Raw genomic sequence first — 17,919 nt, forward strand, 5'->3', positions numbered from 1 at the left:
CAGGGCCAGTTGCTTTACTGGAATCAAGGTTCTTGATTAGCTTGGCGACCTCATGCACGGATATTTGTATGTTACCTAGCATGTTCTGTGTTATAGGAGGAAATATGGAGAATTGATGGCCTTCGTCGCATAGGGTAGAATTAGCTGCAAAGTTCTTGGCAAATAGTTTGGCCTTGTCTGATGCTGAGGAGATGACCTCTGGTCCATTGATAATGGTTGGGATAGAACGCACACTTCTGTTCAGGATCCTATTTGTTATTTGCCAAAACTGGTGGGAACCGAGCCGCTGATCAGCTACCTTGGATTTAACAGACTGGGCATATAGCTCTCTTGCATTTTTTATTACTCTTTTACAGCGGTTGCTGGCAGTCCTGAAAGCAGCTTTAGTCTCAGTGCATCTATTATGTTGGTAGTTATGGAAAAAGTGATTTCTGTGCACGATAGCAGCAGCACATTCTGGGGAGAACGATGGCTGGCGGTTAGGTTTTTGTTGGAATTTTTTAGATGGTATGAATTGGTCTATGCCTACAATTAACCATTCGGTCAGATCTGATACTATAGAGGACACTTCCTTTTTAAACATGGAGTGCAGAGGTAAATCACATATGAATGTATGGAAGCTATCCCAGTCAGCCATAGAGTATCGGTATACAGTACGGTGAAGGGGTACGTCTGGGGACTTATTACATTTCGTTTTTATCTTAACTGATAGGACGGAGTGGTTGGAGGATCCTAGAGGAGAATGAACGGAACATAAACATAGCTCAGGGGAAGTTGAGAGAAAAAGGTCTAGGAGACTTGCATATTGACCGGGTGTATCGGGCACACGGGTGGGTTCGCGAACAATCTGAGCGAGGTCATAAGCAATGGGTTAACTTACCCTTCCTTTATTAGTACTGTCTTATCTAAAGTGTTGGTCATCAACATAGGGATCATTTCTGACTCCCGGATCACTGATTCGTTTAGTCACTCCCTCCTCATTATCGGTATATTTCTCCACAGGGTTTATTCGGAATAGTATCTCCTGATCTTTCTGCGTTTTTCATCTTGCCCCTTGAGGTCATGACCATCCTTGGAGAAAGCTTCACATCTCTTTCAAATGTCACACTGCCCCCCCACCCCACAACAGAGACATTTTAACTCCTCCCACTATCAACAGCTTCGCCAAAGCTTAACTCGGCTCCCTACACCTGGAGCCAGTCTTTCCCGAGCATCATCTACTTGCTAAACACATCAGCTACATAGAGGAATTCCATTTTAACTCCAACTCCCAGCAAAGGCAACCATGCCATTCTTACCACTTGCAGCTGACCTCCATGTCAGGCAGATTTCCTTTCCCTGGCAAAAAGTATGATTTGGGTACCATCCATTAGAATCAAAACCAGAACATTTAGCGCTCAAACTTTAGTCATTATTTATCCCTTCAGCGTTGTTTACTGTCTGAGTTATGAATAAATGAATATGAAAGGTTGAAATAAAGCAACTTTGAGCTGGGAATGTTTAATTTTGAGCATGCAGAAAAAAAAAAAAAAAAAAAATGGCAGGCATGTTTTATTCAACTTACCCTGCCATGGTCAATTGTTTTGTTTTCAATTTTGACCCCTTAGCAGCAATTTTTGCTAGCTAAAAAATAAACAGAAAGTGCACTACAGGTCCAAATACCTTATATATAAAATTTCAAATCTATAGACCAAATATTCAGAGAGGAGTTTGTTAGAGTTTTCACACATACACACTGACAAGGTCATATTTGTGCTAGAACATTTACATCTTAAACTCTACACACTTATGCACATTGTAGAAACTATGCATAAATAGGTGAAATGAAACCAATCATCTAATAAAAAACCATAAAAAATGAATAAGTAATTAATGCTCATTTTTCAAAGGAATATGCAAATTAGTTAGTCTTCATGTAGTCGCTCACATCCCATGACTGAGTATATTAAGTTCATTTTAATTATATTTAAATAAAAAAAAAGTAAGTTTTTAATATCAATGTTGACGCAAGTAAAAAAAATTCAACTTTATAGGTATATAGATATTAGTGTTGGGACGATTAATCGGAATCGAAAAAAAGAAAAGAAATCAGAACTTTTAGGAATATCAGAAAAAAAAAAAAAAAAAATTGTGCCTATTTTCCAATGCCCAAAATGATTCTTTTCATTGTCTTTTTTATTTGATTTTGTTTAAAGCAAAATCTTCCACTGTTGGTAATAATGATAAAAATAAATATTGATTGATTTTAAACTAACACTAAAATCTTTAAATCACCCTCCCTACACACATACAAATGTATTTCTTTGTTTGAGAAAATACATTGGTGGGGGTGGGGTGATTTAAAGATTTTAGTGTTAGTTTAAAATCAATGAATATTTATTATTTTTGAGCTACCACACACGCTATCCTATTAATATATAGATTATTTCCCTTAGGACAGTATTCTCATATGATAAGAGGTATACTTCATTTTTATTTTTTCTATATTTGAGCGAAAAGACTGATCAGTTTGAGATTTTAGTTTTACTAATATGAAAAAACAAAACAAAAATAAGTTACCACTAAGAAAAATGAGACAGATAGGGTGCAATAATCTCAATTATTTGTATAAAGATTTATTGCACATTAGTTTATATCAATATCTACATTTACCTGTAAAGCAAATTCAGTTATACTAAATGCCAGAGTATGACATTTTAAAATTATCTCCCTTGAATCAGTTTTGTTTTTAACATGGCTGGACTACATTTCCTTTGATGAGAAAAGTGTAAATTTTCACGGAATAAAAACCTATATTGTGTTCACTAGTTTTTTTGTTTTTGTTTTGGAACATTTGGTGATGCAATGTAATTTTTTAAATCTGTCATCAGTTAATTTTGATTACAAGATTTACCAAGGTAATCAAAATGGTAAACTTAAAATATATTATAAATATTAAAGAGTTAATATTTACAAGTAAAGTAATTTCATATATATATATATATATATATATATATATATATATATATATATATATATATATTTATATATATATATATACACACACACATACATACATACATACACATTAGCAAGGAGACTTGACACTGCTCAGGATTGAATGAGGATCAAGGAATGTTCCACATTTCCAATACCTTTGTTATCAAAAGCAGTGATAATCAACCACTTTTCAATCAACTTCATTGATTGCCTGTTGGGATTCACTGTGGTGCATCAGGAGGAAGCTACACACACCCTCTTACAGTGCACAGTATGCTTTAGCCTACATTTCAGAGAACCTACTGTTGATTTTATAAAATTATTTTTATATAATGGCTTGAATTGAATTTTAAAATGCCAAAGCCAAGTATTACTATTAAATTGCGCTCAAAACAGAAAACATTCATTTCAAACACGCCGTCATATATAAGAACCTACTACTGATTTTATACTCTGAGCACTTCTGTTTGTGCAATGATAAAACTTCTTAAATGTACTTGTGATGTTAGGCTGTATAAATGTGTTAACTTTGGTAAAAATCGAACTGTTCCCTCTTTAATCAGACTTTTTTTGATTATTGATACTTATCAGAGGCATTTTGACACAAAACCTCTCCAAGAACACTCACAGCCAAAAAGAATATTTGTGTGAAATTTTCAAAAATGCCCAGTCATTAAAAAACAGGACCTTGGCAGCCAGAAGTGAAACAGAAAACAAAGAAAATCCATGCCGGGCGCAAACTTGCATAACACAAGTTAGCAAACAAATGCATTTATCTATGTGCCCACGAGAACACATGCTATAACGTAACAAATTTAGCTATTTAAAATGAAAGAACATATCGAGGATTCATGCATGCACAGGTCCAAACTGCATCGAAAGCAACATTTGGATCTGATCACCTCTATACAAAATAATGTACAATTTTTTCCAATTTTTCAATTGGTTTTGTCCACGAGATCGCTCTTTCTAACGATGCCGTGTTAGTGCCTGTAGAATGTAAATGAGAAAAGTTTTTAGTGAACATATAGACACACAGACATTTGTCTTTTATATAATAGACTAATGAATAAGTGTACTGACATGCAGAAGTTCAAATGTAATGTAAACATATCTTAATGCTTAACTTCCTACATAGTACCTCTGCAAATTATGTCCTTGATAGTAGCTCTCTACATGAAAGTGGCACTGTACCTTGTTTGGGGTGAAAATGCAATATATATATATATATATATATATATATATATAGATAGATAGATAGATAGATAGAGAGAGAGAGAGGAAACAAAATATCTCAAAGTATTACATGATTCATGGAAAAACTTTGTGAAATAGGCTTGCTTTATATGATGCTTGGTTGTGAATTGAGATATTTACCCCAAGTCAACAGAAATATATTTATGGATTTTAATTTATTAAAACACGATAAAAATTTAATAAAGCCTATTTTACATAGGTTCCCACAAACATAAAAAAATAGTCATACTTTTTTTCTAATTTCCCATGTAAATATATGATTATTTTAGGGAAACAAAGATGTTCAGTTAATCATTTTTTATGGCATTTATTAACAATATGATTACAGGATAAAGATCCGTGTTGCCATGGCAATCCAAGAATCCCCCCCCCTCCACACAGTAATCAAGGTACATGTTTTCTGGTACTTTTATCAAAAATATATACATTCTTTCTCATGGCCTGGAGACAGGGGTGAGGACAAAGCTTAACCAAGCTGACTATAAAAGTTAATGCTTTTTTACAATGACATATTGAAAAGGAAAAACAAAAAAATGCCTTAGAATCTTGGTACATTGCAATAACAAAACATTTTGTTTATTTTTAAGAAATAAGTTATTTAAAATATTTATGGTAATCATTACTATTGAAGACAACATTTTAAAGGAAATACATTTGGAAATTAGTTAATTTATTTTGCTTTAACTACACATTTGTCAGGTATTTGCTTTTAAAAACATTAATATTTAAGTTTTAAACAATTTACCATAACTGTGACAGGAGTAAAACAATTCGCATTGAGTTGTGTCATTCAAGCCATTAAATTAAATGTAGATTCTTATAAAATATTCAGCCTTTACTTCCTTTCAAAACTTAGTTATGTACTTCTTGCTCATAATTAAGATGGCTGAACAAGGATTATTTTGCTCACAATTATGACAACTTTGTCATAAAAGTTCTTTTAAATATAACATTTTTATTTTATCAAACAAACAAAGCGAGCATGTAAGATGCCCCTCCACAAGTGAAAAATTTACTTTCACCATGACTAATGTTTGTGCAAGATTTAAAAAAAAATCCAAGGCATGATTATTGAGAAAAGTACAAACAAATGAACGGACAAACGATTTTGAGGCAATTTTACCCCTATAATGCAGCCAGAGTTATCCCAGAAATTTTATTCTGGCAAAAATTTACATTCACCATGACTAATGTGTGTGTAAAATTTAAAAAGAAAAAATCCAAGGCATGAGAAAATTACGAACGGACGAACAGGGGTGAAATTACTAGGTCCAATCCCTACTTTGCCATGGAACCAATAAGTCACAAATCAGTAGATAAAACAAAATCTTTTTTATTGATTTCCCGTGTTTCCTTTAAAATAATTTATGTTGATAATAAAATTTACCATGTATCACATGATACACTTAATCATGTTAATATGCCATTGGTTTCTCTGAATTAAACTATGGAAGTACAAAATAATCATTATTTTGAACATTCATGAAAATAAAGCAGGCAAAAATTTCAAATAGTAAGCATTCCATGTTACTATAATTTAAACAAAATGGTGACAGTATAATCCAATAAGAAAAAAAAAAACCTTATCGAAACACAAAGAGTCCATGATTTCATTAAAAATACCCTACCCTAAAGAAAAAAAGTTTTACTTTTTCATGGTGGTATTAATTCTATAGACACTCATATAATGTTTATACCTTATATAATATTGTGTGTGTGTGTGTTAATGAGTATTCCCTGCCTAATCTCTACACTGCCAGGTTCTTACATCTAAAAACAAAAAAACTGGAGAGAAAATAATTCTTAAGTAGATCTGCAAAGAATGTGGCAAAGAAAAATTGTAGTGAACTTAGAAATAGATGAACAGTTTGGAAGAAGGTAGACTAAAAAAATGCCAGAAATGTTTTTCAATACACAATTAAGACATTTTTATTATTAACAATACTTACATAGTACAGTCTACTGTGGACCAGTGTTTTTTTTTTTTTTTTTTTTTTTCCAACATAAAAAATGAGGAGGAGGGGTGAGGGGGAGTATCATTTCTTTTCCTCTATTTTTTTTTTTTTTTATAAAGTTATCATACAGAAACTTTTCATATACAACAAAAAATCCTTTTACACCCCCCTCACCAATCCTTTCTTTAAAAATTCCTTTTTTTTTTTTTTTTTTTAAATCTTTTTTTATGTTTGAGATGAAATGAAGTTGATGTAAAAACAATAACCGGCCAATAAATGGACTTTGGGAGGGGATTATTATTTTCTTTATTTAAAATTATTGTCAACAATGTTCATATTTGACATTCCTAATTTTTTTTCCTTCTGTAAAATAACCAATTAGAACAGTTATCTCCCTTCGCTGATGCTGCCTGTGATTTTTTCTCTCTCCCTTTCTTTCTGTTCACACCCGCAGCATTAACCAACGGCAATCCGAATCGCATCTGTTGTTAAGAGCCACAATGGGTGGGTGATGATATAATGATCATGATGTACCTTGGAGACAAAGTTATGAGGGGATAAAAAAAATCATCTGCTGTATAATAAGTGGTCATCACAAGCAAAGATAACAACTATTATAAAAATGTAGTACAGCAGTGATCTCCCCTGAACATTGGTAGTAGCATTGTTGTTTTGATAAAGATGGCGGATGTTTTAAGTAAACCATCTTTAGATTTGCTTCCTTCAAAGTTGAAAAGCAATTTAACAATATTCAGACTCCATGATGACATTAATTCCTTTTCTCTCAGTTTTTCACAAAGGGAAATCCCATCATAACTGGCTCATTTTTTAAACAGAATCTCTCCCTTTTGTTGACTCTGAAACCATCAACCAAACAGGTTTCAGCCATACATTCTCTGCCAACTCACCATTAAAAGCTGTCCTTCCTAGCTCAACCCTAAAACCCTGATAAGCCCCCACCTTAATTTTTAGCATAAAAATGAAACCTAAAATATATATATATATATATATATTTTTTTTTTTTTGTCCGAATAGAAAATTCATGAGAGCACAATTCAAATCGACAGCAGCTAATTTGGTCGTTAATGAACCTCAGGGAGGAGGGGGAGGTAATCCTGATGAGTCGACATTGTAAATTTAGAAATGTGGAATGCTAACTTTCTGCGATGAGGTTGCCTCCGTCCCCATTCATATCATAGATTTTCTGTGGGCCAGTTAAACAGACAAAGCCCGATTGTTGTTGGTGCATAGTAACTTAAAATGTATACTCTCTCTCTCTTGCTGTTTTACTGCCATCAATTCACCATTCCAAGTCCATTACCTCCTCAGTCTTTTTTTTGTATGATTTTTTTTTTTTTTTTTTTTTTTTTTTTTTTTTTGCCAATAGTATCTACACAGCAAAACAAGAAAAGTCTCTAGTTAAGCCCTTCCCCCCATTAGGTGGCTAATCGAGGTCGTTTTGATGATGGCGCATTCAATTCTGCCTCGTCTTCATCTTCTTCCTCTTCTTCTGAATCTTCATCGGGATAATCCACCAAACCAACTAAACCAGGCTAAAAAGAAAGAAAAAAAAATTAATTTTACATTAAAATAAGTGGGTTGGTTGGTTGGTTGTTTTACGGCATATCAACCCTTTTCGGGTTATTTAATGCCGAATCCAAAGGTTTTGAAGAAATTTTTTTTTAATAGAATATATTTGGTGTTTTCATGTCGGTTTCTATTTAACCCATAGTTGGGATCCTAACTCCGGGTCAGAGTGGACCTGGGAGCAATGGTAATTAACGGGTGGCTCCACACTCCCCAAAGCCCACGAGCTGGGCCTCACCACTGGATATAGTTTAAGGTCATATGCAGGACCAAAAAATAAGTGGGAGAAACACAATTTACAGTTTAAGAATTTTATATTTTAATTCGGTAAATTTTGTATTTTTCAAAATATATTTTAAATCTTGATGCTTTAATTTGCATACTCAAATGCTTCAAATTAAATGCTATATCTGTTAAGTGATATCAGAAAATACCAACCAAAAATTGAATTTGAAAAAAAAAAAAAAAAAAAAAAAAAAAAAAAGTGTCGAGGGTGGAGGAGTCTAAAAAATAAGATTATCAAATTATTTTGAATCCAAGCACAAAGGAAATTCTTTTCTCCACCACCTCTTTGGAGATCTTAACCACATGATTGAGAACAGAAATTCCGTCTAGAACGGCAGTTGTTATGGTGGATTAGCAGATTATATGAAAGTGTTTGTTAAAAGGCATCTTTGAGGGTGAGATTTTTTTTCCCTCCCCTCTCTTGCAGGAAGGTTTGCAGTCCTCCTAATGACAGTGTCTGGTATTCACAAATGTTCACCCATTGCTTAACTTCAATGATCTAACCCCCCCCCCCATTTTTTAATTTATTATTTTGTTTTAGCCGAGGATGGAACATCCTACCAAATACCAAACATTCATCTGTTATATTAGAGATTCTAACAGAGAATTTTTTTTTTTAAATTCTGTCCTTTTAAGTGCAATTGTTTGTATTTCTCTTGAACTTAGTTTACTGGGTATATTTGCCAGGTAGTTTTAAAATTCTTTCAGGAGTCCAGCTAATCTCCCCCCCACCCCCCAAGGGAATCAACACTTATTAAAGACCGAAAGCCACTAAAGGAGAAGAGTAATTAAGTGTATAGTGGTCACCAGGACAACAGCGTAGTAATAGTTAGTGGTGGAAATAGGATAAAAATGGATTATTTAGAGGGACAGATTAACAAAAATTTGTTTACATTGAACTTGAAGACAATCATAGTGTAGTCAGCGAAAAAGCAGGCTGGTAGAACAGAGTTTCATAGGTGAACAGTTCAAGAAAAAAAAATTTTGTTCATGGAATTTGCGTTTAGATTCAGACAGATAGAGTGGGGGAAATTGTTGATAGTCATTGCAGTTAGACGAGTATTTTTTTTTTATGAAAGTTTGGCAAGGGAAGGGCTATAGATTGAAGCTAAGACGAGCATCTCCCATGAAAACGATAGAGCAGAGAGAGCTCGCAATATCTCTTCTGTGGGAAAGCAGTCGCAAAGAAGAGAAAAGGGCATCACTCACTAGGTTTTGAATTTTGTCAAGGCAGGATAGAGTGCTCCAAGCAGTTCTTAGCGAGATGTGATAACAGTACTCCATTTTAGAACGTTAATGGTTCTTACATAGGTAGAGGATCATGTTGGGAGTGAGAGACCTTCTGGAGCAATAAAATCATGCAACCATTTTTCCAGCAACATTGGCAACAGATAAGTCCTCCATTTCAGGTCAGGAGTAAAGATCAGACCCAGAAGCTAGTCAACCACCTCAGCAGGAATAACCTTCTTAGTGACACACAATATGGTTTCCGTTCTGCAAGATCTACCGCAGATGTGCTGACGGTTATATCCCACAGGATTAGTGAATCTCTTGACAAAGGCTTCCTTTCTAGAGCAATTGCTCTTGACATATCAAAGGCCTTCGACAAAGTATGGAATAAGGGTCTACTTCACAAGATTTCAGCTACGGTATAACTGGAAATGTTTTCTCAATCATTAAATCATTTCTCTCCGATAGGCTCATAAGAGTAGTGGTAGATGGACAAAAATCGGAGGCCTGCAATATAAATGCTGGAGTCCCTCAGGGGTCAATCCTGAGCCCAACTCTCTTCCTGATCTACATCAATGACCTCCCTAAACACATACTTAAATCATTCGTTGACATCTATGCTGATGACACGACCATCTACGGCAACACATCAAAGGATGTAAATGACAAAGTTCTCTCTGATTCTCTCTCCTCTGATCTCGAGCGCGTGGTTCAGTGGGGGAAGATGTGGCTGGTTACCTTTAATACATCTAAAACCAAACTCCTATCCTTACATAATCAACGCTCTGATCCCCATCTGGCATCAATTGTGATGGATGGCTCTCGTCTGGGAGAGTCCCCGCCCTGTGTTTTGACAAGCGTCTGGGTTTGACCTTTACTCCTGATCTGAAATGGAACACGTACATCACGTCTGTTGCAAGGTCGCTGGAAAGATGGTGGGATCCTTCTACCGCTCCAGAAGATATCTCACTGCTGATGCTATTCTCTATCTATATAAAAGCCAAGTACATTCAAGGATGGAATACTGCTGCCATATCTGGGCAGGAGTTGCTAAAAACAGCCTATCCTGCCTTGACAGAGTACAAAATAAACTTCGTGGCTTAGTAGAGGATGCCCTTTTCTCTACCCTGCAACCTCTCCCACAGAAGAGATGTGTCGAGCCTATCCTTGTTTTATCGTTATTTCCATGGCAGGTGCTCGTCTGAACTCCAATCTCTGGTCCCCCACCCCCTTGCCAATCTTTTACGAAAAACACCCGTCTAGCTGAATCCACTGTGAAAAATTTCCCCCACTCTTTATCTGTGCCTAAATCAAAACGCGGATTCCATGAACAAAGCTTCTTTCTTAGAACTGCACGCCTGTGGAACTCTGTTCCGTCTGCCTGCTTCCCTCCGGACTACAACTTGGATGTGTTCAAATCCTAATGAACCGCCCCCTTAATTAAACACTTCATCAAATCTCCACACTAACGTAATGTACTTGCAATAACCCTTATCCCTGAGTGGCTTCCGGGCCTTGATAAGTGGTGATCACTGTGTATAAAAAAAAACAGGAAACCTCTTTTAGATGAGGCCCATTTATATTAATTGGAGCCAAGTGGGAGTCAGAGCATTTATGGTGAAAAGATAGAAAGTCTTGCTAGTTCTTAGTCTTTAAAGTGTTGCCATAGATTGTAGTGTCATCTGCATATATGTCAACGAATAAAATTAGAATGTGATTTGGTAAATCATTGAAGATAAGGAAGCGAGTTGGGCCCAAGATTGACCCTGAGGGACACAAGCCTTGATACTTTGAGCTTCAGACTTCTGCCCATCGACGACTACTTGTAAAAACCTATCGGAGAGAAAATAGTTAATGGTTGAGAAAACATTTCCAGATGATATTCCATAGCTGGAAATCTCATGAAGTAAACCGTTACGACAAACCCTATCAAATGCTTTTGATATGTCAAGAGCTATTGCTCTTAAGAAACCCTACGAAATTCATTAGTACATCAGCTGTAGATCTCACAGTATGGAAACCATAGTGTCACCGAGTAGGTTGTTTTTGCTGAGGTGGTTGACAATTTTTCTATTTAACACGGATTCAAGCAACTTATTTATGGCACATAGAAGACTAATTGGTTTGTACCGAGATGCAGAAGACCGATCTCCACTATTTTTAAATATTGGGCAAACTAATGAGGTTTTCCAAGGTGTTGAGAAGCATTTCTCCTTTAGGCATCGATGGAACAGTTTTGAAAGAATAGGTGCTAGTTTCGGTTACAGCTTCTTGAGTACTATAATTGAAATATTATCAGGAGCAGTTGCTTTGCTGACATCAGGATTTTGGATGAGTGTGGCAATATCACAGATACATGTATGCCACTCAGCTGCTCATATAATTACTGAAATGGAAATCTTAAGATTCCAGTTTCTTTTCATGAGCAGTATATTTTTTTTCTTGTAGAAAGGTTTGCTGTCCTCCCAAATACAGCATCTGATTTAACAAATGTTCACTCATCTGGTATTGGTCAGGCTCAATATTGCTTAACTTCAATGATCTAACGAGAAAGGCGTCATTGTAATTATGATGTACAAACACAAGCAAAATAATCATAGTAAACAAGACTAGCATTACAAGTGCCGCGGTGTAGACAAATTTTTGATATTTTCAGTGTTTTCTTATATTAAAAAAAAATTTCATGGGTCTAAAAAAATAAATAAAAAATAAATAAAAATAAAGTGAAATGAACAAACCTTTTTTGTGACTACTGATTTCTCTTCACTTGGAGGTGGAGTATTGGAAGATCCAGTTCTTCCTGGACTGCCAGGACTTTTTGGACTTGTTGGACTTCCTGGGCTTTTCGGACTTCCTGAACCTCCTCCAGAAATATTACTTTTGATATTGATGCTTATAGGTGAGGTTTTACTATGCAATTTGATGGGTCCATCTTTCCCTAACTCTGACTGTTCTTTGGCTATTAAAAGAAAATAAAAACTCAATAATAACAATATTAATACTAGGATAATACAAACAATGCAATTAATGGTTTAAACAAAAAAGTAAATAATGCAAGTATGGAAGAAAAAAAAAACACTCCTGCTTCAATGACGACTCAACAGTAACAGGATGTGGACTGACGATCAAAGCACACAGAGTTCAAATCATGCTGGTTCCAGAGCAACACTTTCAATAGTAGGCGTTGGCAACCTTCATGGTCTCTCTTGTAAGTACTTCATTGTAAATCGAATTTGCTGCATGGAGATGACTAGTCAGTGGTTAATGACACAGGCTGACAACTTACGTGTGGCAAGTTTGAACCCAGTTTGTTCCACAAAAACACTTAAATTTTGTGAGGTTGGCAACCTTCACATGGTCTCTCCCACAAGTATTTAATATCCTACTAGAAAGAATTCATAATAGAAAGATATTGGGGAAATGCCAACTAATCATCATGAATGTTGCTCAACAACAATAACAGAAACAAGCTGGTTAAAAAGACTTGTACTAGCCAGATGACTTTACCTTAAATTTTTTTCTTCTTCTAGTCTGTGATATACACAACTACTAGACGGTTCCTACCTTGAAGTGATGCAATAAATTTTTTTCTTGTGTAGTGCTCAATCTCCGGCATATGAATGAGAGTTTAGCGTTTAAAACATTCTCGTCTATTCATTCCATTGTCATCAGTTAGATTATGTTTGGTATTGACTTGACGAAAAGATGCATGCACATGCTTAAGATTACTGATGAAGTCAAATTGTTTTTCTCTTACTTTCATTCTCTTGTTCAAAAAAAAACGTTGAATTTTACATTTCGTAAACAGATTTTTTTGCTTTAAGAATATTTTAGTAAATCTATTCAGTAATTTGAAATTGAAACAAAAGTTTTTTTTTTTTTTATGTTTCTCTCATGTTTGAGCTAAAAATGGCCTATTAAACTGCATTATTCCTCCTGTTTATACATTTACAGAAGGAATTAATATTTTGATTGCTAAAAAAACAGAATTTGAACAATTAAGTCAGTGGTAGACATGAAGGTTCAAAAAGTATTCAAGTCAACAAAGGACATCTGTGACTGAAACAATCTTGTAGTCAGAATATGCATTGTTTTTTTCCCCCTCATCTATGTAAACCAGGCGTGCTAACAGTTTTGGCAGCCAAAGTGGTAGTATTAAAAAAAAACATTCATTTTTTGCTGAAATCCGTTTACTTTTTGGTGTTGATACTATCACGTGATAAAACAATAACATGTAAACACAGAAATAGTATGCAATGTGCACATTTACCATTGTCAGTAAATTCTTGACGCACTTGGAACTTCTCTAGGACACCGACACTCAACAATGGAGTCCTAACATTGTGGGTCTTCTAATAATACCAACATTCAACATACAGTCTCTGACAGGCAAATTACATTGTTTGCCTTTACAATCTGTTCAATATTCAGACACAATATAGTCGCTACATGATAAAGTCATTTTCATTTAAATTTGTCTTCCTTTTGACTAGTTTTACTTCAGTATTATTTCTAATAGTAGTCATAATTTGCATGATAAGCTAGTCTTTACAAGATGTCAATCCAACTTTCCAGAGAATTTTACCATTCGATTTTTTACAAGTAAAATTTGCGTGTAATGTGGTGCTATAAACAGTACATTCATTGTACCTTTCGTTTTTTTTTGTTTTTTTTTTTTGTTTTTTTGTTTTTTTTTAAAATCTAAAAAAAAAAAAAAAAAATCAAAATACACTGAAAATTATAAAGACTCATTTACTGCAGCATTAAAATATAAAAAAAGTTACCTCTTTTACTTTCTATAAATCTATTTATTTGGTCAAAGTCAGCATCCAGCTTGTTTTTAAGAATTTCTCCCATTGGTACAATGCTTTCGCCATCATCAAGGTCATCATCCTGATTGAAATATATGTCTTCCTCTTCATCAAGAGTTCGCTCATCCCGACGGAAACGGTTATTTCGAAGAATAGAGGGCATGCTGAAAAAAAAAAAAAAAACTTTCACAACTATCATAAAATTAACTCATTTTACATATAAAAACAAGATTAAACAAAACTTTTCTATAATCATCTATAAATATAGAAGCGAAAATGTATGTATGTGTGTTCACTTTTTCTGTGTGTCTACAAAAGGCTTCTTTCAGAGAAGCGGTCGGTCAGTTCACAACTTTTTATATCACATATAAATCGTAATATCTCACAGTTAACAATGAAGCTCGCCTGTCTATTTAATTTGCTCGATTTCGGGAAGATAATTATTCAACATTTGTCGTTCGCTGCATGTAGGTTAGTCTTTTTCCTATAACATCTTGGGGGCGAGGAAAAAAGCGTTCAGCAGTAAATGAAATCCCGCAGTCAAACTGGACCTCATTAACCCATTAAAACATGCACCTACTAAATCCAAGTAATTAAATAAATTCAAACGCGTTTCCGTTAGCATGTCGCGGTGGGGCAATGGTTAACGTCGCACGTTTTTTTTTTCACAACTTTGCCTTCACGGTTTGGGTTCGATCCTCATACTTACATTTTTTTTAACCCCCCCCCCCATCTCCAAAGACCCGGGCAACGCCAGGTACCCCTTGCTAGTTAATCATAATACACATTTTTAATATTCATTTTTTAAAATATTATAGTTATAAAGCCTCTTCAAAAATTAAAAGTGGTCAACTTTAATGAAAACATACTTTCAACTTCCTTTTGTTGAATACTGACTGCCTACTCTGAATACCTGCCAACATTGCAGTCATAGGTAATTAATTAATTTCTAATTATGTGTTGGTTGCTGGTGGCCTGGAGTTATAAAAAAATTCCATATTTATTTTAAAATATTATATATTTCTCAGCTTGTATAACTGAAGTTAGTCATGCGGTTAGAGCGGCCACAAACAAATTAATGATTCATATCCAACTGAACAATTATCTTCAACACTATTAACCTGCAATGTGCATGTAAGTGAATAATGTGTGTGTACGTAACACAAAGGGAGGTGATATAATACATAATATCTTATTGGTTGCATCTGATTCCAAGAATTATCTAAAAAGCAAAAAATAGTTACTTTAGCAATAAACAACCATTGTTTGGGGATTAAGTTAATTTTGATCCATACAATATAAATAGCTTCATTAAAGAGACTTAAATCTTATCTAATACATTTTGTGTCTATTTTGGATGTATATATATATATATATATATATATATCGAGCCAGAGATGTCTCGTGTCGCGGGGTTCGAATCGTTCGACTGGTAGTAATCGTGACACCCTGCACTGAAGAATCCCGAAAGGATGAAACACTAGTGTCTGTAGGTATTTAATTATTATAGTAAAAAAAAAAAATTATATATATATATATATATATATATATATATATATACACACACACACACACACACTGACTGAAGTATCAGTATTACTTTAAAGTTGGTGTGTATCTGTTCACCAAGTGACATATCAAAAAGATATAAAAGGATTGAAAACTATAATCGATTCACAGAACGACTCGACAGATATTTGCTGATATTGGACTTGAAAATGATCATGTTGTAGTCTATAGGGAAATATGCTGCAATAACGTCTTCTGCAGGTGATAAATCTTTTAAAAAGAAACTGTTCATGGAAATTTCTTTTGGTTTTTGGTACATATAAAAATAAAGAGTTCTTTGCAGTTTTTTTTTTTTTTTTTTTTTTTTTTTTAAGAATTATCCAACCATTTTACTAGTGATTTTAGCAATGGATCTGATGCAAATCTACCAGTTCAGGTCTAAAATGAAATTCAGTCTTGAGAGCTTGTCAAAGGAAGAGACTTTAAGGAGAGAGCTATTAATTTTAACTGAGGTAAAATTATGATTTGAGAGTTGATGGTGAAATGTGAGGCTGCGAGATGTTAATGGTTACAAGCTACTTTTAAACACAAATTGTTTTTTCAATTTATAGATGAGATAAATTTACTCAGAGAAAGAACAAATTGTACCATTCTGAATAATATGGTTGCATTGCGAGTTCTATTAGAGAACTTAGCTATATAAATAATTTCTTAAAAGTTACCTTTCTGGTGCAGTCTTTTCTCGAATCCTGTCTTCTTGCTGTTCGTACCGATGTTTCAGAGATTTGAATGTATTAACATAATTAACATTTTCCAGATCTTTAATGTGATTTTCAGCAATGTTTGTACATAGAGACCGAATATCCTCCTTGAAGAAGAAAATAAAAAGTTGTTCAAACTTTAATAAAATTATTTGCTAGAAGAAAGATTGAACAAAAAAATCATATAAACATGTAATGAGAAGTGATACTAACAATATAAAAGAAAAACAAAAAAAAACCAAAAAAAAACATGATTATCTTAATATTGTATTATCTTAGTTCTGTAATTTATAAATGGGTGTTTGTGAGGAAGGGTCATTTCAGTTATTTTCTTTTGCAAGCATGTCAGCTTTTATAGCCAAAATGATTGTTTGCTAAAATCTTGATAGCACCAAAACGTTTCAAATGTTTTATTGTAGGTGAGTAAAAACCACTTGAATTAAAGTCATAGATATTAGTAAGAACACAAAATATGTTTGTAAATTTTTAACAAGATGCTAAATTATTATTCCTGTTCAGCAGGAGAAGGGATATACGGCTATATACAAATGCGACTCTTCAATAAAAAATAGAGGATTTTTTATGAAAGTAGGCATCTTGTTTTGTAAATCATTTCTCTTCTTTTTTTAACGTCAGAGTCCAGTCTATCCTACTATTTTACCTACAAGTGGAACCAGGTTGGATGTTTTTTTGTTGCTATATTAATTTTATACATTTTTTTTGTATCATTTAGAGCAAATAACCATAGGATTGCTATATCTAAATGGAGAAATAGATTATCTTCCCCATGGAAGAGGCTTTCATATGCCAATAAGTATAGTTTAAGTGTTGAGAGAGAGAGAGAGAGGGGGGTTAAATTACCATTTTGACAAACTCAAACATTTCAATCATGGCAGAATTCAGCAGATTGTATCGGTCACCATTCGCATTAAAGGCATCTACAACGGGTTGAAATAGATTTCCCTTAGTGATGTATCGGTTGTAAAATTCTTCTTTCAAACCAATAATCTTTCTCATAAATCGCAAGGCACCTGACAAGGAAAGAAGAGAGAAAAAAATCAATAGGGAATCATAAAATGGCACTTCTTTTATAAAAAAATTAAATAAATTAAATTTTACACTGGAGAGTTGGTGTTTGTAGTCAAAGCTATATTATATTTCTTAAAGAAATTATAAGAATCTGAAACAATGAGAACCATTGTATTATTTCAATATGAATATATCACTAACTGCACATTAAGAGCTTTCAGTCTAAACCATATTTTGTTAATATTATTTACATACTCTCATCTAACATATGAAAGAATCTTGTTGGCTTTTGTCACACCTCAAGAATATATAAACTGACAAAATTAAACTGTTTCTGACAAACAAATATTTATTTTTTAAAAGTTAAAATGATTTTATTTCATCTCAAGTAATGCTGGGTAGGTACAGCTAGTTATACATAAAGTTTTAGTTTTTATCTGTTTATTCACAAGTTTATCTTAGAAATTTTGGGGCAAGACCCTTATACAAATAGTTTGAAGTTACATTAGCCAATGG

The 17,919-nt window shown here is 33.9% G+C and overlaps 1 protein-coding gene across 4 annotated transcripts in view; it reads right to left on the reverse strand.

Moving 5' to 3' along the window:
• Window positions 1-7,203: 7,203 nt before the first annotated feature.
• Window positions 7,204-17,919, reverse strand: part of LOC145260273 (serine/threonine-protein phosphatase 4 regulatory subunit 3-like) — a 100,836-nt gene continuing 90,120 nt past the window's right edge. For all 4 annotated transcript variants that reach the window (XM_080118108.1, XM_080118110.1, XM_080118107.1 and 1 more), the window contains 5 exons: window positions 17,236-17,405; window positions 16,336-16,481; window positions 14,078-14,268; window positions 12,032-12,252; window positions 7,204-7,744 (listed from right to left, as the gene is read on the reverse strand). In XM_080118108.1, coding sequence (XP_079974234.1) covers window positions 7,628-7,744; window positions 12,032-12,252; window positions 14,078-14,268; window positions 16,336-16,481; window positions 17,236-17,405 — 845 coding nt within the window. In that variant the 3' untranslated portion in view covers window positions 7,204-7,627. The remainder of the gene's footprint in view (window positions 7,745-12,031; window positions 12,253-14,077; window positions 14,269-16,335; window positions 16,482-17,235; window positions 17,406-17,919) is intronic.

Source organism: Euprymna scolopes, chromosome 36 (genome assembly GCF_053919585.1).
Source record: "Euprymna scolopes isolate OS-2025 chromosome 36, ASM5391958v1, whole genome shotgun sequence".
NCBI classification, from domain to species: domain Eukaryota; kingdom Metazoa; phylum Mollusca; class Cephalopoda; order Sepiida; family Sepiolidae; genus Euprymna; species Euprymna scolopes.